The sequence below is a fragment of the Hemitrygon akajei genome, chromosome 3 (assembly GCF_048418815.1).
Source record: "Hemitrygon akajei chromosome 3, sHemAka1.3, whole genome shotgun sequence".
Taxonomy (NCBI): domain Eukaryota; kingdom Metazoa; phylum Chordata; class Chondrichthyes; order Myliobatiformes; family Dasyatidae; genus Hemitrygon; species Hemitrygon akajei.
The window spans coordinates 173,420,069-173,442,539 of record NC_133126.1 but is presented as its reverse complement, the minus strand read 5'-3'; the positions used below and the strand labels follow the sequence as shown (position 1 = coordinate 173,442,539).

Genomic DNA, 22,471 nt, shown 5'->3' with positions numbered 1-22,471 from the left:
GAAATGGATCAGCAAGGATGAAGTGGCAGAGCAGACCCAATGGGCCAAATGGCCTACTTTGGCTCCTATATCTTATGGGGAACGAGTGTGGAGTAGTTCCAACTAGACTGCTCTTCAAAAGCATGAATGCAGAGTCAGTGGCCTCAACCTCACCCAATTAATAATCTAATTTATGAGAAGGGGACGACTTTTTTTGGACAAATTTTTTTCCTCCACCTCCTTAAATCAAAACATGGAGGTTAAGAGTTTGGATATTGATATAATTGTATTTTAATATAACAATCCAAGCCTCAGTTTCTAGAGTGTAATGTGTATATTACCTCTGAATATTTCATTCCATTTTTCACTCAAAGTAAGCTGCATTTAAAAGATTTAAGAGTTGACAAATAGGTTTAGTTGGGAAAACATCTCCATACCTGACCTGCTTCCAGTAAAATGAAGATGGCTGTGCCATCAGTATCCATTCTCACTACCACTGCTCGGGTGGGCACCCTGGCGAGGTGGCACGCTTTCCAGTCCGAAACTTCAGCGCGGCTTCCATCTCGACATAGAAGTTGATAATCAGTAGAATTCAGTGCCTGTGCCCATGGAGCATTATTATTTCCTGGAAAATAGTGTAATGACAAGCTTTGGCCAAATGATAATGATGCAATGCCCCACATCATTTACATTCCACAAACGACCAAGGAGTTGGAGCAGCAACAAACAGAATGTAAACTCAGTAGGACAAGGAAGCACAGCTTTTCACTGTATTTGACGGTGACTTACTACAAGGAGTTTTCAGTTGTTGATGGTTTAGAAAGAACAAAGGATGCCACACACTGATACTCTGACATCATGTGGGACAGGGCTAACGTATATGCTTCTGTATAGTATTGTATTATCTTCCGTAAGTGACAGCTGGAGATATCTGACTAAGTTCTGCTACCTCGGATCTCTTTCAGGAACTTAGAGTATTACAGCACAGAAAAGGGCCCTTTGGTCTATCTAGTCCATGCCTGTCTGATGTTCAGCATAGTCACATCTACCGGCACTCAGACCACATCTCTTCAACTCCCTTCCCTCCATGAACCTGTCCAAACTTCTCTTAAATATTGCAATTAAGTCCACACCTACCTCCATTGCTAGGAGCTCATTCCACACATGCACCATGCTCTCAATGAAGAAGTTTCCCTTTAGATTCACCTTTAAGTTCTTCAGTTTACACCTTAAATCCATAACTTCTACTCCTAGTCTCACCCAACCTGCGGGGGGAAAGCCTGCACGGATTTCCCCTATCTACAGCCCTCATAATCTACTTTAACCTATGCATTAAAGAGGTTCATTCCCCATGCAGATCAAAGAGGAAATATTTCTCAGCTGACGAAAAAAACCGTAGGACATGCTGGTCAACTTGCCTTGTAGCCCACTATCAAAGGCCGAGTAGCGAACAGAGGTCAGTGAGGTTTATCTGTCATAGAATGTCTTGCTCTCCTTCACACCAAACACCTAACTTTAATCCAACAGATAATAAATGTATCCCAATCTATAGTGAATGAATGTAAGTGACTGGAGTTCAAGTGCTGTGCCACTTCAGTCGAGAGAACACATCAATCAGAAATCTGCAGCTATACTCAAATACGTAAATAAAAGAAAACAAAGGGAGGGGAACAAAACAAGTGACCTTTGAACAAATACACAGCTGTCATGATGATACAATTAGGAGCAGTCATTTTCCAGTACCACAGAGTGCCACGTCTCTCAGTTAGGCACTGTTCCAGGACCTCTGCCTATGATACTAATGGCCTTGTATCATTGCCGTCCTATATCGGAGCCGCGGGCCATGCTGAGGCCAACCCTGAGCAAGCGGGCAGAGTGATATTCTTTTTCAGCTCCCGTAAAGCAAGGGGTAGTCCAGATAATCATTCAGTGACTAATAACCAGCTCCAAGATTTACAGAGCAAAACTGCCAAAAAGAACAATAAGACGACAATTTTTAAAAAGGAGCTCCAAAAATGCTCTTCATATATTCATGTGGAATTGGTATTTCAACAGTAACTGTGTCAATTCTTTGTACTTGCTCTGGAGCACAATCTTTGATTCACAAAGGTAATCATTGCTGTTTGCAGTCCATTGAGTATCAAATTGCACTTTACACTCTAAACCATGAATTTTAAATCTCAAGATTCATGTAGTACTCTCTTACACACCCCCCCCCCCCCCACCCCGCCGCCATCTACCCTCTCAGCTTCGGTGGAAAGTTGTTGAAATTACATTATATCAGAGGAATGGAAGCATTTTAGAACTCAGCTACAGAGGGCCAGAAAATTTATAAAAAGGCAAGATAGAATTTGACAGTAAACTGATCAGAAAACTAAAAACAAGCCATAAAAGAAATGCAAAAAAGGGAAAAAAATATGCAAGGGCAAACATATCTTCCCATAGAATGGTCAAAAAATTTACCTGCAAATATGGAACATTTATGTAGGCTGATTATGGAAAGCTGTAAAAACCACCAGGTTGTCTTTGTGAATGGGTTCATCTTCCCCTTTATTGAAGGGGAACTTCTTCAGTGCAAAACGCTTAGATGGGGCAGGATTTTTCAGGTGCATCTAAGAGGGTTGCTTACAACAGCACGTGTATAATCCAGCCGAAGGAGAGACCATACTGGACTTTTGTTTTAGGAAATGCACTGCCAGGTGACTGGCTTTTAAATCAGAGATAATTTTGGGAATAGTGTTCACAACTTAAGTTTTAAAACAAATATGAGCAAGGAAAAGTCTGGACTTTGAAGGAGCAGGCAAATTATAACATTATTAGACATGAGCTGGGAGAGTTAATTGGGAGCAATTATTGTTGGACAAGCCCATGACTGGCATGTGGAATTGTTTAATTACCAGCCAATCAGGACTGGTATGTTCTGAAATAAGAGAGGGGTTGTGAAAAGGAGGCATACACAAGGTTTAGGAAACTAACTTTAGATGGGCCCTTCAGCAACAAAGAAAGCAGGAAGTAAGGGATTAGGAGAGCAAAAGGGGACCATGAAATGTCCTTGGCATGTGGGATTAAAAAGAATCCCTAGGCATTATGTACATGCATTTAATAAAAGCGATATAACTAGGGAGAAAGGATAACCACAAGAATAAAGACAAATTTATGCCTGACATCAGAGAACGTGAGTGAGGTACAAAACAAGTTCTTTGCGTTGGTATTCACCGAGGCAAGGTACATGGAGTTTAGTAACATCAGCTTGGGGCACACTAATGTGCTAAGGCATTTTGAGATCATTTTGAGAAGCTGGTGATGCTGGTCTTCTGAAGAGTATGAAAGCCATAAGGCATAGGAGCAGAATTAGGCCATTCAGCAAATTAAGAAAGGTACTGGATTATGCCACAGCAGTGTTCCAGCATGACAGTGGAAAACTCAAGCTTATCAAGAGTAAATGAAAATGCTACACCCAAGTTTTACAAAGCCTGTCCAGTTCCTTACACCATCCCTGATAAGCTAGCCAGTGAGCTAGATGCATGGAGGCTGAAGGAGTTCTTTTCAAGTTTGAGGGGAGCCCATGGGCAATGCCAGTAGTCCCAGTAGCCAAGAAGAATGGGTCTTTTACGATCTGTGGTGATTTTATGGTTACCATCGACCCAGTACTGAAAGTAAATTAATGCCCTCTATACAGAATAGAGGATATCTTTACAAACCTTTCTCGAGGAGAACACTTCAGCAAAGTGGACTTAGCTGAGGCCAACTACGGTTGGAGATGGAAGAAAAGTGCCAAGTGTTTCCCATGATAAACACTCACAAAAGGGCTTTATCACTATTATAGGCTTATTTTTGGAGTTGCATCTGCACTCTGGCAGAAAGCTATGGACCAGATGCTACAAGACTTCCCAGCCACTCAGTGTTACCTGGATGATATCATTGTCACCAGTAAGGATGATAAGGAACATTTTTAAAATCTCTAGACAGTGTTTAAAAGAATAAAAGATTCTGGGCTGAGTGGGAATTCTTTAAAGCAAGCATTACTTGCTGTGGTCACATCAACGTACAAATATTACGCAAGCGTGCTGAGAAAATTCAAGCAGTGGTGGATGCCCCAAGTCTGAAGGACACGTCACAGTTGCGGACGTTTTTGGGGTGTATCAATTACTATAACAGGTTCCTGCCAAACCTGGCTACTGTGGTCCACACCTTGGACTCATTACTACAGATCAGGAAGAAATGGCAATGGATAAAGCAGTGTGATGTGGCTTTTGGAAAGACGAAAGGAAATGGTGTCACCTCGCTTTACGGTAGAGATGCAGTCATTTCTCATGTTATGAGTGTGTAGCCTTTGCCTCACATTGCTTAACAGCTGCAGAGGAAAATTAAGCACAGACTGACAGAGGGATTTTGAGTCCGATTTGGGGTGTAGAATGTTTCAGCCAGTACTGTGTGGGAAAGCTTTCTGTCTGATTACTGATCATCAACCACCAGTGTCTATTTTCAATCCACAGAAGGGTGTTTCACTAACATCTGCAATGTTAGAGATGGGCTCTGCTTCCTGGAAGACACAATTACAGGATCAAATTCAAGAGGACAACTAACCATGGAAATGCTGATAGTCTGTACCATTTACCCTTGAAAAATCTACAAAAGAAAATATTTCTCTTGACATGTTCTCCCCTTTGCAAATTGGAAGTTTCCCTATTATGGCAGAGAATAATAGGGCCCATCTAGGGAAAACAGAAAAGACCCCTCAAATGTCATGTCTACGTGACCACTCAAAATGGCTGGAATGGACAGCAGAAAATCTTGTTTTTCCATTTTTACCAGTGCCAGGATAAACTTGCTCTTGACAGGGTTGACTTATGTGGGGTTTCAGAGTTGAACCACCAAAATTTTATCTCTTAACTCATAGTAAACAATAATCTAACTGCATGAAGCTACAGTCACCATCCAATAATCAAAGTGAACTTAAAATTCCCTCAAGGCTACAGTTAAAGGACATGCTGTCTCCCTTCCACATCCCCTTCACCACACCCATGTCTCTCCATTTCCCTTGATTCTGGTTCAGATTCATTTCAGTGTGAATGGAATCTCAGTCATGCAGTGCTCTGTGCCTCTACAGGTGCAGGTCAATGGGACTGGGCAGTATCAGAGTGTGGCACAGTCTAGATGGCCTGAAGGGCCTGTTTCTCTGTTGCAGTGCTCCAGGACTCTATGCCAAAACACGGACAACATGAATCAGCTTGAACCAAACCAATATCCAACAAAGGGCAGCAACCTTGAACTTTGAGGCAATTCTTCACTGATTAAATCATTCCATATCATCTACCAGGTATAAGACAATCACTGAAAAGGGGAGATCACAAAGTTTCTTTAGGATTAATGACAGTAGAAGGAGTGCAAGTGCAGACCTATTAATCAATGATATTTGCTTATTCAAAATATAATGCAATTCCCTTAATGAAACACAAATCCTGTAGTTCACTTTAAAAAGGTCAGGATTACATGCTACCTCATCACTTACCATCTGTATTATCCAACACAGCAGAATGTTTAACAAAGGCGACATCACCTGCATTTTCAACGAGGCACCTGAAATAAAAAGAGGGCACATTCAGAAAGACTAGAACATAGAAATGCTTTCTGATGGTGAAGTCTTGAGGCTGCGGTATGCTGTTACTCTGCAGCTCACCTATCCCCCACCACCGTGCCTGGGAAGCACGATAACATCAACACAAGTAATCAAAGCCGTTCCATCTGTAAATGCAGTGATCGTGCAGGGCAAGATCATTCGCCAACTGTTTCATCTTCTCTCGGGGATCACTACGGGAGAGCTCATGAAAACGTGCCCTTAAATGTTGGTTTTTTGCTTCATTGCTAACAAACTGCAAGTGGCAATGGTATTGTAGTGATTAGCACAGCGCTTTACACCACCAGCGACCCGGGTTCAATTCCTGCCACAGTTTGTAAGGAGTTTGTCCGCTCCCCCCCCCCCCCCACCCCCCATGACTGCTTGGGTTTCCTCCGGCTGTTCCAGTTTCCTCCCACAGTCCGAAGATGCGTCAGTTGATATGTCAATTGGTCATTGTAAATTTTCCTGTGATTAGGCTGGAATAAATTGGGGGGGGGGGGGGGGGGAATTGCTGGGCAGTGTGGCAATTCTGTGTGGAAGTACCTATTCTTCACTGTATCATAATAAATAAATTAATGAATAAATAAAGAGCAGGCATTGCACATACATGTTATTAGTTCTAGTGGGAGGGAGGAATTGAAGAAAATTATAATCATTATATCACGATGAAGGACAGGGGAAAAGAAATTAAGGCAGAGCTACAGCCACCACTGGAGGAGAGTTCAGGAGATGGACAAGATACCATCATCAAATTAGACCAGAGATTAATTTGACAGTGTGGTGTATAGCAATTAGCACCTCATCACGTTTTCACTCTTTAGGCCAGTAAAGTTATTTTTTATGACCTTTATAGTACATGTGTTATGTATGGCTATAAAAGCAGCAAAAACAATTTGGAAATGATGTACCTGAATGCGCCACTGTCACCAAAATATCTCTCACTCGAATTTTCTACACATTTGTTTTTTCCCTCTTCATCACCAACACACAGTTGGCAAAGACTTGATGGGGAATCTACATCCTCTGCTCCTGGGATGCAACTTTTAGCGAAGAAATCACTCACAGCTAGAAGAAATTAAGTAAATAATATCAGATTCTTTTTTCTTATTCGTTATAAGGGATGCGAGTTTCACATGCTGGATTTAATTGCTCACCCCTAACTACCTTTGAGAATTCAGAGGGGAGCTATCTTCTTGAATCACTGCAGTCTTTGAAGGATGGGTTAACCTACAATGCTGCTGGGAGGGAGTTTATGGATTTTGACACAGTAACTATGAAGGAATAGCTATATATTTCCAAGTCAGGCTTAGACAGCAACTTCCATATTGAATCCCCATGCCTTGGCTGGTCTTGTCCTTCTTTCCAGCTTATACAGGTCAGGGGTTAGGAAAGTATTTTTAAGAAGTCTTAGTGAGTTGCTGCAGTGCAGCCTGTAAATGGTTAAAAACTGCTACTACTATGTATTGCTGGTGGAGTAATAGTGGATGGGGTGACAATCAAGCAGCATGTTATGCATCAGGATGTTTTGATGGTCTATCTTTAAAAAAAAATAACTCTGATAACTCTTAGTTAAATTAGTGGCTTTTAGATTAGATTGTACTGTATTGACTCCAGCCAGATTTTATTTTTTTAATCCATTGAGAAACAAGTTTGAAGTGTCTTTGAAAATCTGTAAAGATTTCATCACAGACTTTAAGCAAAACATAGCAAACTGGCTGTCCATGTTGCACAATGTATTTTTACAGCTACAGGTCCAAATTTACACTAAATCAGTAACGAAGCTCCTGAAGTGAATCAGGAATGGGGAAAGCAGAACTCATTTTCAATTGCAAAATAGCAGTTGGAACATAGCGTGCCTTGAAATTGCATCTATTAATGCACATTGCTTAAAAGGTAAGGAAGACGAGCTGAGGCTGTGGACTGCCTTCAGGGAATGGGATATTGTGGCCATAACGTAAACATGGCAGAGAGAAGGGCAGGACTGATTGATTAATGTTCTGGGATGCTGATGCTTTCAGGATGAGAGAGGAGCTGGTAAGCCTGGGGTGGTGGGAGGAGTGTTAATTTCTTTGCTAAGGGAAGACATTACAGCAGTTCTTAGAGAGGATATTCTTGAGGGATAATCAAATGAGACCATTTAGGTCAAATGTAGAAATAAGACGGGTATGGTCACCTTGGTAGGGCTATATTGTAGACTCTCCCCAATCATCAGTGGGAACTTCAGGAACTAATTCCATTTAGTTGTGATAATTGTAGGGTAGTGCTACTGGGAGGGTTTTATTTTGTCAGCATCAACCAGGCCACCAAGAATGCAAAGAGCCTGATGGGGCAGGATTTGTGTGGTATATTGAGGAACCAACTTGGGAAGGAGCAATGTTGGACCTCCTCTTAGGGAACCAGCTAGGCCAAGTAACTGAAGTGGCAGCTGAGGAGCACTTGGGTTTCAGTAACCACAATTTTACTAGTTTTTAAATAGTTATGGGAAAAGATAGAATGGGTCTACTGGTTAAGATCTTGAAATGGAGCAGGACCAACTTTGAGAGCATTAGGCAGGATCTAGCTGACATCAAATGGGTGACTATATAAAGGCAATGGAACACACTGGCAAATAAGAAGCTTTTAAGAAGGTCCATCAAGAGTCCTGGAGTAGCATGTTCCTGAAGAGTAAACGTACCAAATTCGGGGAACTGTGACTGACTAGAGATACTGATGTTCTGGTAAGGAAAAAGAAGCAAGCCTACATCACATTTAAGCAGTTGGTACAAATGAATCCCTTTCGGTTTAGACTCCAAAGATTAAGAGTAGGCTTAGGAGGAAAATCAGGGGAGCAAAATGAATTTGGCAGGCAGGGTTAAAAATAATCCAAATAAGTTCTTCAGACATATTAACAATAAAGGAACAACTAGGGAGAAACCACAGGGTCATGGACCAGAGTGACCTGGGAGTACCGGTGCACAGTTCACTGAAAACCACCATCCAAATAGATAGGCTTTTAGCATGCTGGGCTTCATCAGTCTGGCCATCAAGTTTATGAGCAAGGACACATACAAGTCAAACCAAGAGGGGTATGGATAAAGTGGATGGTCATCATCTTTTCCCCAGCATTGGGAAGTCCTAGACAACACAAATACACGACAAAAGGAGAGAGATATACAGGAAACTTAAGAAGGAACTTCTCTATAGAGAGAGTAGTGAGTACCTGGAATGAACTGCCAGTGGAATTGGTTCAGGTGGCTATACTTGCAGCATTTAAGAGGCATTTGGATAGCTATATGGAGGGAAAGTTTAAACATGGGCAACTGGGTTAGCAAGGAGGATGTTGTGGTCAACATGGACCAGCTGGACTTGCTTCTGTGCTGTGTAATGCTATGACTTATGGAAACTGATGTATATATCAGACTTTCATTAAGGTCTGGTTTCTCTACCTATGGAAGGACATACTGGAATTAGAGAGCAGGGGTTCCCAAATTTTTTATATGCCATGGACCCCTAACATTAAACAAGTGCTCTGTAGACCCCAGGCTGGGAACCCCTGAATTAGAGGGAGTATGGTGAAGTTTCACCAGCTTGGTTCCTGAGATAGAGGGCTTCTCAAATTAAGCACAATAGTCCTGGAGTCTCTCATGTGTTAGGTTTAAAGGACAAATGCAAACTTGATGTTTCTCTTGGTTGGAATTTCAGGGATTGGAGTCACAGCCTCAGTGGGGCTGGTCAATCTGAACTATTTTCTGAGACTAAACTTAAAACTTTCCTCTTGTTGGTGTTTTCCATTTACTCAGCAACGGCTATTTGCTCCGAACATTCTTCTATCTTCTTATTTTAGTACATTCACAATAAGTGGATTTTTCATTGAGAGATTCACCCCCACCCCTGACCCCACTCCGCCCCACCTTTCCTTTAATCTTTTCAAGGATACCAAGCAGGTAATATTCCTTTGGGCCTGCCTCACACACGTTAATGAGCAAAGGTACAATGAACTCGCAATGAAGGTTCTGAGCTATCTTCACCCTGTCTATACCATAGTTAAATGAAAAGCTGTACCAACTATTGCATGACCTACAGCGATAGTCACTATGCATCAACTGGTAATGATTATGATTGCAATTGTCAGCTACATCTTCACTCTCTCCTCCTCTGTTGTCTCCAACACTTGGCAGCTGATTCTTCTTTTGATGAAAGTGTCTCAGCGAGGCAAATTATTCATCGTTCTCACTGCTGCAAATTTTCAGCCTTTGGATAAGAGTTCACGTTCCCCAAACCATCAATGAGGTTCTTGCCTTCACATTTAATTAGTAGTTACTTTGTAATCCAAACTATTGTAAAAGTCAAAATATTAGCAAACAATAATCCTGACATTTCCTGGCCTACAACCTAATTGCCAATTCTCCACATCGTTAAGAGTAAATTTAAGTCCAACAATTTTAACCATCAACCCTTGTGAACAGTCTAAGTTGTTCACTGCACTTGTGCATATGGCAACAAACTAGACTTTAGACCTTGCAATTTTCTAATCTGCTTTGTGATGGATTCCCAGCCATTCTCAGCACGGGCAAGATATCACCCAGGTTTTACATTAAGTGACGGACCTGAATAATCTAACAGTTTTAGTATTACTTAAGTAATTCCTAACTTTCCAATTGATGTGTTCTAGTCAGTTACTTAGTGACAGGGCCTATCAAAAAGAAAAGAATGCAATATTAAAGGACTAGCTAAATGACAAAAGGCAACAAAATGAAATTACTAGAAATTAAACAGAAACAGAGGAAGCAAGGGATGAAAATGATTGATGTGGTGAAGAGGAAGAATGGACAAAAGGCAATCAAATGGGTGAAACAATTTATGAAGGAGAAGTAGGTGAGGCAGACAGCAGGACAGAGACAGAGTAAAGGAGGTAGGTTGAAGGAGACTGAAAATGACAAATGGGAGGCAAAAATAGAAACAAGTAAATGTCTTCTGATTGGTAAGGCAGATATTGAACAAAATGGATAGCAACTCTCAAGATAATATAAAATAGCATTTAAATATGAGCTTTACCTTCTGAAAATTTGCAACCCATCACCGACATCTTCCTGGTACTAATCAGATAACCAACCGGAACCTTCCATCCTGCTGTTGTACCAAATCCACTATGACAGGACTTTTTCATTTTCAGATTGTTGATTGTGATTGAACTGTCAGATTTTCTAACAACAGCTACTGCATAATAAAAGCTTCCAACTTCTAAACAAAAGAGAAAGAAACAAAAATATAAATTAGTAGCAATGTGAATCAAGGCTAATCTAATAAATATTTAATTTTGAGTTCTTGGAATTTTAATAATATTACAATGCCTCACCAAATACCAGAGGACTTGGCACTATGGTTAACTCTTGAATTTCCATGTGAAAAGTGGCAACATTGAAAAAAAAAGTCACAAATCTAACTTGCCTTTAATTGTTTATCTCCAATTTTAATGGAGGTGGGAAGGTAACAGGTTACCAACCTGTTTCATGGAGGCAGACATTAATTTAAATACTTGAATCAGACCATATACCTGAGATTGGTGTAGGATTATTGAAGTGGGTGCAGACTCACTTGATCAAAGGGCTTCTTTCCTGTTCTATGACACCATAATTATGTCAGTAAATATTTGAATGGACACCTGTGGATGATCAGAAACTCATCACGATCACCAATCATTCATGGCTGCTCCCCAGCTGACTTTTGCCGACTATCCTTAATCGCCAGTTTATACCCCAACCTGTCCCCTCACATCCACTATTCCAGCAATCCAAGCCTTACCTGCACAAACACTGGCTGATGAAGCTGATTTTTGAGCAGACAAAAAAAAAAATGTAAAGTCACTGATCGGACCGACACTCTTCTTCCCACCACCAGCATAACACCAGCTACATCTTGGAGTAGGTTAAAAGGTCAGCAAAACATTGTGGGCTAAAGGGCCTGTACTGTTCTATGTTTCATGTTCAATGTTCCTCACCCCAGGTGCTGATCCCAATATATGATATAGTTAAATTTGAACTGATACCTCACCACACAAACCTCACCCTTTGGTGTTTAATCAGCTTTGCCATGTAACACTGTAAATCATATAACAATTACAGCACGGAAACAGGCCATCTCGGCCCTTCTAGTCCGTGCCGAACGCTTACTCTCACCTAGTCCCACTGACCTGCACTCCATAATCCTCCATTCCTTTCCTGTCCATATACCTATCCAATTGTATTTTTAAATGACAATGTCGTACCTGCCTCTACCACTTCTACTGGAAGCTCATTCCACACAGCTACGACTCCCTGAGTAAAGAAGTTCCCCCTCGTGTTACCCTTAAACTTTTGCCCCCTAACTCTCAACTCATGTCCTCTTGTTTGAATCTCCCCTACTCTCAATGGAAAAAGCCTATCCATGTCAACTCTATCTATCCCCCTAAATTTTAAATACCTCTATCAAGTTCCCCCTCAACCTTCTACGCTCCAAAGAGTAAAGACCTAACTTGTTCAACCTTCCTCTGTAACTTAGGTGCTGAAACCCAGGTAACATTCTAGTAAATCTTCTCTGTACTCTCTCTATTTTGTTGACATCTTTCCTATAATTTTGTGACCAGAATTGTACACAATACTCCAAATTTGGCCTCACCAATGCCTTGTACAATTTTAATATTACATCCCGAACTCCTATACTCAATGCTCTGATTTATAAAGGCCAACATACCGAAAGCTTTCTTCACCACCCTATCCACATGAGATTCCACCTACAGGGAACTATGCACCATTATTCCTAGATCACTCTGCTCTACTGCATTCCTCAATGCCCTATCATTTACCATGTATGTCCTATTTCGATTATTCCTACCAAAATGTAGCACCTCACACTTATCAGCATTAAACTCCATCTGCCATCATTCAGCCCACTCTTCTAACTGGTCTGAATCTCTCTGCAAGCTTTGAAAACCTACTTCATTATCCACAACGCCACCTATCTTAGTATCAACTGCATACATACTGATCCAATTTACCACCCCATCATCCAGATCATTAATGTATATGACAAACAACATTGAACCCAGTACAGATCCCTGAGGCACACCACTAGTCACCAGCCTCCAACCTAACAAACAGTTATCCACCACTACTCTCTGGCATCTCCCATCCAGCCACTGTTAAATCCATTTTACTACTTCAATATTAATACCTAATGATTGAACCTTCCTAACTAACCTTCCATGTGGAACCTTGTCAAAGGCCTTACTGAAGTCCAGATAGACAACATTTACTGCTTTACCCTCAACAACTTTCCTAGTAACCTCTTCAAAAAATTCAATAAGATTTGTCAAACATGACCTTCCACGCACAAATCCATGTTGAGTGTTCCTAATCAGACCCTGTCTATCCAGGTAATTATATATACCAGCTCTAAGAATACTTTCCATTAATGTACCCACCATAGACATCAAACTTACAGGCTGATAATTGCTAGGTTTACTCTTAGAACCCTTTTTAAACAATGGAACCACATGAGCAATATGCCAATCCTTCGGAACCATCCCCATTTCTAAAGACATCTGAAATATTTCTGTCAGAGCCCCTGCTATTTCTACACTAGCTTCCCTCAAGGTCCTAGGGAATATCCTGTCAGGACCCAGAGACTTATCCACTTTTATATTCTTTAAAAGTGCCAGTACTTCCTCTTCTTAATCATCATAGTTTCCATAACTACCCAACATGTTTCCCTTACCTTACACAATTCAATATCCTTCTCCTTAGTGAATACCGATGAAAATAAATTGTTCAAAATCTCCCCCATCTCTTTTGGCTCCACACATAGCTGTCCACTCTGATTCTCTAAGGGACCAATTATATCCCTCACTATCCTTTTGCTATTAATATAACTGTAGAAACCCTTTGGATTTATTTTCACCTTACTTGCCAAAGCAACCTCATATCTTCTTTTAGCTTTTCTAAATTCTTTCTTAAGATTCTTTTTACATTCTTTATATTCCTTGATGCTGCTTTTATATTTTTATTATTTATATTTACTCCATGCTGCCTATATTTATTGTAGATCTCCCTCTTTTTCTGAACCAAGTTTCCAATATCCCTTGAAAACCATGGCTCTCTCAAACTTTTAACCTTTCCTTTCAACCTAACAGGAACATAAAAATTCTGTACCCTCAAAATTTCACCTTTAAATGACCTCCATTTCTCTATTACATCCTTCCCATAAAATAAATTGTCCCAATCCACTCCAAAATCCTTTCATATCTCCTCAAAGTTAGCCTTTCTTCAATCAAAAATCTCAACCCTGGGTCCAGACCTATCCTTCACCATAATTATACTGAAACTAATGGCATTGTGATCACTGGACCTGAAATGCTCCCCAACACATACCTCCGTCACCTGACCTATCTCATTCCCTAACAGGAGATCCAACACTGCCCCTTCTCCGGTTGGTACCTCTATGTATTGCTACAAAAAACTATCCTGCACACATTTTACAAACTCCAAACCATCCAGCCCTTTTACAGAATGGGCTTCCTAGTATGTGTGTGGAAAATTAAAATCTCCTACAATTCCAACCTTGTGTTTACTACAAATACCTGCTATCTCCTTACAAATTTGCTCCTCCAATTCTCGCTCGCCATTACGTGGTCTGTAATACACCCCTATAAGTGTTACTACACCTTTCCCATTCCTCAATTCCACCCAAATAGTCTCCCTAGATGAGCCCTCTAATCTATCCTGCCACAGCACCGCTGTAATATTTTCTCTGACAAGCAATGCAACACCTCCCCCCTCTTGCCCCTCCAATTCTATCGCAACGAAATCCAGGAACATTTAGTTGCCAGTGACACCCCCCTTGCAACTATGTTTCACTAACAGCTACAACATCATATTTCCGGGTATTAATCCATGCTCTAAGCTCATCCATCTTTCTTACAATGCTCCTAGCATTAAAATAGATGCATTTAAGAAATTCTCCACCTCTTACTCTCTGTTTATCCCTAACGGTACAAACAACTTTATTATCTTTTTCTTCCTTCTCCCCTACATCTTCGGTCTGAGCGCTCCCCTTCTCTATCACCTGCCTATCCTCCCTCACACACTGTCTACTAGCTTTCCCTGTTTGTGAACTAACCTCCTCTCTCCTAGTCTCTTCAATTTGATTCCCACCCCGCAACCATTCTAGTTTAAAGTCTCCCCAGTAGCCTTCGCAAATCTCCCCGCCAGGATATTGATCCCCCTAGGATTCAAGTGCAACCCGTCCTTTTTGTACAGGTCACACTTGCCCCAAAAGAGGTCCCAATGATCCAGAAACTTGAATCCCTGCCCCCTGCTCCAATCCCTTAGCCACGCATTTATCCTCCACCTCATTCCATTCCTACTCTCACTGTCATGTGGCACAGGCAGTAATCCCGAGATTACTACCTTTGCAGTCCTTCTCAACTCCCTTCGTAACTCCCTATATTCTCCTTTCAGGTCCTCTTCCCTTTTCCTACCTATGTCATTGGTACCTATATGTACCACGACCTCTGGTTCCTCACCCTCCCATTTCAGGATATCTTGGACGCGATGAGAAACATCCCAGACCCTGGCATCTGGGAGGCAAACTACCATCTGGGTCTCCTGACTACATCCACAGAATCGCCTGTCTGACCCCCTAACTATCGAGTCCTCTATTACTACTGCCTTCCTCTTTCTTTCCCTACATTTCTGAGCTACAGGGCCAGACTCTGCCAGAGGCATGGCCACTGTTGCTTCCCCCAGGTAGGCTGTTCCCCCCAACTGTACTCGAACAGGAGTACTTATTGTCAAGGGGTACAGCCACTGGGGTACTCTCTAGTACCTGACTCTTCCCCTTCCCCCTCCTAACCGTGACCCACCTGTCTGCCTCCCGTGGCCCCGGTGTGACCACCTGCCTGTAACTCCTCTCTATCAACTCCTCACTCTCCCTGACCAGACGAAGATCATCGAGCTGCAGCTCCAGTTCCCTAACACGGTCCCTTAGGGGCTGCAGCTCGGCGCACCTGGCGCAGATGTGGACGTCTGGGAGGCTGGGAGACTCCAGGATCTCCCACTTCCGACACCAAGAACAACAAGCTTCCCTCACACTCATAATTCCCCCTTTCCTCAAATAACAGGAAAAATTGAACATTAAACCTACCTTGCCTTGCCAAATAAAGATCTCTGGATTACTACTCCTGTAACAAAACTATCTGCAATGTGTCCCTTTGGCGTTCTCCAGTTTCTCAAACCTTCAAGGCTAGAGATGTGATCTCCCCAAAACACTTCCTCCACTGATAATTCTGTGGCTCCCTATATACAACACGAAGTCTGATGCAGCTCTCCAATAGAAAAGTCTTATCAGTGCTCTTCCTTACCTGCATAGAAGTGAATTGTAAGATGTATGGGATGCAGGTATTGGGTGTGTGCAAGTGATACTTCCTACTAATGTTAAATATCTTTATGTCTTCATACGTGCAATACCTTGATCATATTTCTCTCCAACCACTGGCTTTAGTTTATACTCTCTTGCAGCTTGATAGAGGTCCCCAGCATCCAAAGAGACTGCATCCGCTTCCTTGTTCTGTTAAATGATGGAAGAAATTTACCAGTTGAAACTTTCTTATTTTTTGAAAAATAAATAATAGCAACAGGTTTTGCCTGTGTCATGGCAACATAAATCAAGACTGTCTTTGTTTTTTCACATACTTATCTGAGAAAATTCCCTTATCTAACCAGCTCCAACTGGTTTGCTGCATAAAGAGGGAACACAAAGTCTCCAGTCTTTTGTGCTTTTACTTGCCTTTCCTCTTTTCTCACTAGCTGTTGTGTTACTTGCCTCGCTGGTAAATACTGACTCTATCTAACCTGTACTATGATCAACATCACATAAAATGGCTGCAACCATAAGATTTGGGCCTCATTCTTGACTTCCAAAGAACCTTCTGGATGATATCTCACGCTTTGAATTTTTTTGGCTCCTCCCAGTTCCTCCAAACCAAAGGTGTAGCCATGGGCACTCACATGGGTCCCAGTTATGCCTGCCTTTTTGTTGGCTTTGTGGAACAGTCCATATTCCAAGCCTATACGGGTATCTGTCCCCCTCTTTTCCTTCGCTACATCGACGACTGCATTGGCGCTGCCTCCTGCACGCATGCTAAGCTCGTTGACCATTAACTTTGCCTCCAACTTTCACCCTGCCCTCAAATTTACCTGGTCCATTTCTGACACCTCCCTCCCCTTTCTTGATCTTTCTGTCTCCATCTCTGGAGACGGCTTATCTACTGATATCTACTATAAGCCTAGAGAGTCTCACAGCTACCTGGACTATTCCTCTTCCCACCCTGTCTCATGCAAAAATGCTATCCCCTTCTCACAATTCCTCTGCCTCTGCCGCATCTGCTCTCAGGATGAGGCTTTTCATTCCAGGACGAAGGAGATGTCTTTCTTTTTTAAACAAATGGGCTTCCCTTCTTCCACCATCAACTCTGCTCTCAAATGCCTCTCTCCCATCTCCCGCACATCTGCCCTCACCCCATCCGCCCACCACCCCACTTGGGATAGGGTTCCCCTTGTCCTCACCTACCACCCCACCAGCATCCGGGTCCAACGTATAATTCTCCGTAACTTCCGCCACCTCCAACGGGATCCCACTACCAAGCACGTCTTTCGCTCCCCCACTCTTTCTGCTTTCCGCAGGGATTGCTCCCTACGTGACTCCCTTGTCCATTCATCCCCCCCATCCCTTCCCACCGATCTCCCTCCTGGCACTTATCTTTGTAAGCAGAACAAGTGCTACACCTGCCCTTACACTTCCTCCCTCACCACCATTCAGGGCCCCAGACAGTCCTTCCAGGTGAGGCGACACTTCACCTGTGAGTCGGCTGGTGTGGTATACTGCGTCCGGTGCTCCCAGTGTGGCCTTTTATATATTGGTGAGACCCGACGCAGACTGGGAGACCGTTTCGCTGAACACCTACGCTCGGTCCGCCAGAAAAAGCAGGATCTCCCAGTGGCCACACATTTTAATTCCACGTCCCATTCCCATTCTGATATGTCTATCCATGGCCTCCTCTATCGTCAAGATGAAACCACACTCAGGTTGGAGGAACAACACCTTATATACCAGCTGGGTAGCCTCCAACCTGATGGCATGAACATTGACTTCTCTAACTTCCATTAATGCCCCTCCCCTTCTTACCCCATCCCTGATATATTTAGTTTTCTTTTCCCCCTCCTTTTTTCCTCTCTTTCTGCCCATCACTCTGCCTGTTCTCCATCTCCCTCTGGTGCTCCCCCCTTCCCCCTTTCTTTCTCCCTAGGCCTCCTGTCCCATGATCCTTTCCCTTCTCCAGCTCTGTATCCCTTTTGCCAATCACCTTTCCGGCTCTCAGCTCCAACCCATCCCCTCTGGTCTTCTCCTATGGTTTTCCCTTCCCCCTCCTACTTTCAAATCTCATACTACCTTTCCTTTCAGTTAGTCCTGACGAAGGGTCTCGGCCTAAAACATCGACAGTGCTTCTCCTTATAGATGCTGCCTGGCCTGCTGTGTTCCACCAGCATTTTGTGTGTGTTGCTTGGATGATATCCTCTTCAGATCTAACAATAGCTTGCGTCCCTAACATTGGTCAGGGTCCTGCTCAGGTGGAATGCAATGTTAAACACAGCAGATTCTATGAAGGCCTGCTGCTGCAGGGATAGCCTGAAGACTGCTTTGGCTACTCAGCAATGAAAATCCCAAACATGTTGAGATGCATGTTGCATTTTGTTGGATGCCCTGCTGCCTGTTGGGGATCTATAGTATGTTAGAAGCCAGAACAAAAATCAAAACCTGTTCCAAGTCTTTTAATTACATTCGGATTTGATCTTCCCTAGCGGCTCCACACACTCTAACTTTGATGCATCATTTCCTAATTTATCACCAAGAATAACAAGGCCATTGTACATGAAGGAATATCACTACCTCCAAGTCTGTTGCAAGTCACTCACTGTCATGACTTGAAAATATTGTCTGTGGCAACGTTATTAGGTACACCTGCTTGTTAATGCAAATATCCAATCAGCTAATCATGTGGAAGCAATTCAATGCATGCAGACATGGTCAGAAATATGATCTATATGCCTCTGACCATGAAATGATTGTTGGTGCCAGATGGGGTGGTTTGAGGATCTCAGAAACTGCTGATCTCCTGGGATTTTCACACACAAACTCTAGAGTTTACAGAGAATAGTGCGAAAAACAAAAACATTCAGTGATCAGCAGTTCTGTGGGTGAAAACACCTCATTAATGAGAACTCAGAGGAGAATGGCCAGACTGGTTCAAGCTGACCGGAAGGCAACATGGACTCAAGTAAACACATGTTTCAACAGTGGTGTGCAGAGGAGTTGACCCTTTAAGTGGATGGACTACGGCAGAATGTCATACCTGGCTCCGCTCTGGTACCTAATAAATTGGCCACTGAGTGTATCCCACCATTCTATCATTTATCTAATTCCAGATTAGTCAACTCTATCTAGCAGGACTGTGGGTGTATTATCTTCGCACTGACTGTGCAAGTTCAAAATGTGACTCAGCTAAGGAAGGGAATTAAATGCCATCCTTCCCTGCAACACTGTAAATCAATGAATCTGAATGATTGATAATGTCAGGCTTGCATGGGCAGGGACCTCCAGTATTCAACCAGCCAACAGGAGTCACCCGTCACTTGTTTCCAATTCATCACCTGCAGCCTATTTAAACTCAGCCCTCATCCACAGTCCTTTGTTCACCCATCAAACTGGTCAGCATCAACTAAATGTTCCGAGCATTCAGTAATCTGTTCTCCCTTGTTTTGCAGCCATTCATGGCTTGAGATTTTGCAGTTGACTGGTAAAATATCATTTACTGCTAAATCATGCTGTGCCTTTGTGACAGATGAAATGAGTTTCCACCTGTATATTACTCTAGTTTACAGTTGTTTGGCTGAGTTCAGGTTGTCTGAGTAACACAAGTGTTATTAGCTGAATGATGTCGTTTGCAGTCAGAAGTAACATTTCCGTCTGGTTTATAGTTCGTAATGTGGTTAGCTGGAAAATCCAAGTCATCCTGTTTGCTTCCACCAGGAGAGACCAATAAGGCACTTATTCTTAGTGCAGATATTATATGACAAATAGGTTATTCTGTTCTATCTGTTGGGGACCTCCAGAGTCAGAGTGGGAAGGTAAGGAAGTGTTTCATTCACTTGGCATGAAAACATTTAGAGGGCAAATTTAAACTCCAGAAAATGGGTGTTGGTTTGAGTGAGGTAACATATTTTTAAGAATCAGATTTGATCCCACCCTACATCCTTCCTTTCACTTTAGCTGAAGAAGTGGTCTGAACAGGACAGACAACCTAACTTCTCCGTACAGAAAGATTACTCAATTAAACAAGGTTGTTTGCTTTAGGTTTCATCTCTCTTCCTCAGAATAAACCCAGCAGCTAAAGCTATTGGCAGTCTGGTGTTTGGAAGAGTTTAAACAGCTTCTCAGCACTGCTTGTGGAAACAAGAATTTACCCACTACACACTAAGCACCCTGCTCCCTAAATTAACCTGCTCTTATCTCCCTGGTTAGACTCCATCCAGGTCACTGCAAACCCTCGCATTTCAGCATCATCCCACCCTCACAAGCAGCATGACCCTCATCTTGTCTTCTGATCTAGCTTCACAACATTGTGAAAACCCCACCTTTGCTCCATAGAAACTGCTGCTCTAACACAAATTTCTCCTTCCACCATTTTTTCAATAGTATTTGTTCCTCCCCCCCCCCCCCCCCCCCCCCCCAAAGAGAAGGAGACAACACCACAAGCATCAAATACAATATAATTAATGGAGTAAGTACAAGTAAATTGTTGTTCTGTCTGGGAAGTGTATTTGCAGCTCTGGATGGCAGGACAGGAGGTAAAGGCAAAACGTTGCAGCTTCTGAAGTTGCACTGAAGGTGTTAACAGAAGATGAGTTAATTATTATCAGAAAAGGATAAGTAAATCCTGGGAGGAAACTCCCTTCAAAATGCCAAAAGGGAAAGAGAAGACAGGACTGATGGTTGCGTCATGTTAGGAATCTTGGAGGATCTATTGAATGTGGTGGAGTGGAAGATGGGTCAAGGAGAACTGTAAACTGGGTAGGAGGAGACTCGAGACTCAACACTGTTTATTGTTATTCTTCAGCACACAAGTGTGAAGGAGAATGAAATGATTGTTCTGATCCAATACAGCATAAAAATACACAGTAAGCATAAAACACTATAAATATAAAAGCAATCCTATAAAACAAAATGTACCAGTAGCTGCTGAGTATGGCAGTATAGACACAAGAGTAGCTTATAGTCACAGACTGACTGAATGTACATAAAGTGACACTGGGAGTAAGAGGCTCTGAATATCAGGTGACTGAGAGGAAATGAAAGGGGGACAGTAGGAGAGTGACTGTGTCTGTATAGATATGAGGTGTGGACTGTAAGCGTAGAGTGGCAATGCATGTGGAATAAAGGGTGGTCAGTGTCTAATGTGGATGTAGTAGTAGTGGGGGATGGTGGGGTGGGCTAATGGATGGTGAAGGAGTTCTTAGAACAGACATGGTTGGGAGCCTTCTCAAATATGATAGAGGGAACCTGAAGGAGGAAAAAAGGAAGACTTATTTGAAACACTGTAGTGGAAAGTTGCAGAGACGCAATGGAAACACAGAATCTAGGAGAATGGCATGGTTCTCACAGGAACTAAATTCAGACTTGCAAAGCCTGCTCATGTTGTTTTAAAACAAACGGAATCCTCTCTCAGAATTCACCCTGAACATTGATTCCCTGTTGTGTGGGGAATGTAATAGAAGATACTTCATCTTTTGGTCTCTTCAACTCTCCCTTCTTTCTCTGAAATTTAAGGCTTCAGCTTTTCCCAATTTTGACATTAGGACATGAACCTACAAATCTGTTTCTTTCTTCATAGGTGTTGCTTAACCTGCTGAATATTTCTCAGATTTATTTCTACAGATCGATGATGGAGTCAGCGACAAACTTTACTGTCTCTGTTTTTGTAAGATGGATCTTGCTGTACTCTCACATCATTTTTTAAATTGCAGAATCTAAATATTATGGCCTATTTTATTCAGTTTTAATGCAGAAATCTCAATGAATTCATATATAAAAACAAACTGCTTCTTAAGGATAAAACATATGCAAATATACTGTACATGGGGACAGATTTTGAAGTTTGCTTCAATCATTCCCAGGACCTGACAAAGTGTTCCCTCAGACTCTGTGGGAGGATAATGCAGAAACTGCAGAGGTCCTAGTAAAGATGCTCGAAATATCCTGAGCCAAGGGTGAGGCACCTGAGGATTTTGATCTGTCAACGAAAGAGCTAACTATGATTTTGGGCCATGACCTCAATAATGTCGAGGCGACAGGATGCAAGATGTTAGCAAGCTTCCCAATACAGCTTGCTAAGCTGGTACCGAAGAACATCAGGTCACTCCACCTGGCAATAGAGCAACTGTGGGGGAGCACTGTAATGGAAGCCAATGTGTCAGCAATCTAAACCATTTTACATGCAATACGTCTGGGCACTGTGGTCTCACTGATGCCGCAAGAAAGCAAAATATATCTCTAAGGCCTGTAGAAATAAACAGAGCATGCACAGACTGAGCTCCAGCTATTCCCCAACCTAAGATAGTAATCTAGGTCCTATGATCCAAGTTTTCATATTAAATTGAATCTATCACCCGAATCAGGAGCATTCAGAGTCAAGGTACGTAACAAGGGAATGAGATAGAGAAGGTGACAGAAGTTTACATAGGAGAACACTTTGCATCTAGTGATCATATGCCATTAGCTTCAAGGTAATTATGGAAAAGGAGA

The 22,471-nt window shown here is 42.3% G+C and overlaps 1 protein-coding gene across 1 annotated transcript in view; it reads right to left on the bottom strand.

Annotated features, from left to right (window-relative positions):
- The window catches only part of meltf (melanotransferrin), an 81,787-nt gene that overhangs the window by 50,344 nt on the left and 8,972 nt on the right, over positions 1-22,471 (bottom strand). Inside the window, exons 3-7 of the mRNA XM_073041386.1 lie at positions 16,081-16,180; positions 10,634-10,819; positions 6,508-6,664; positions 5,492-5,559; positions 417-604 (exon numbers count right to left, since the gene is read on the bottom strand). Coding sequence (XP_072897487.1) covers positions 417-604; positions 5,492-5,559; positions 6,508-6,664; positions 10,634-10,819; positions 16,081-16,180 — 699 coding nt within the window. The remainder of the gene's footprint in view (positions 1-416; positions 605-5,491; positions 5,560-6,507; positions 6,665-10,633; positions 10,820-16,080; positions 16,181-22,471) is intronic.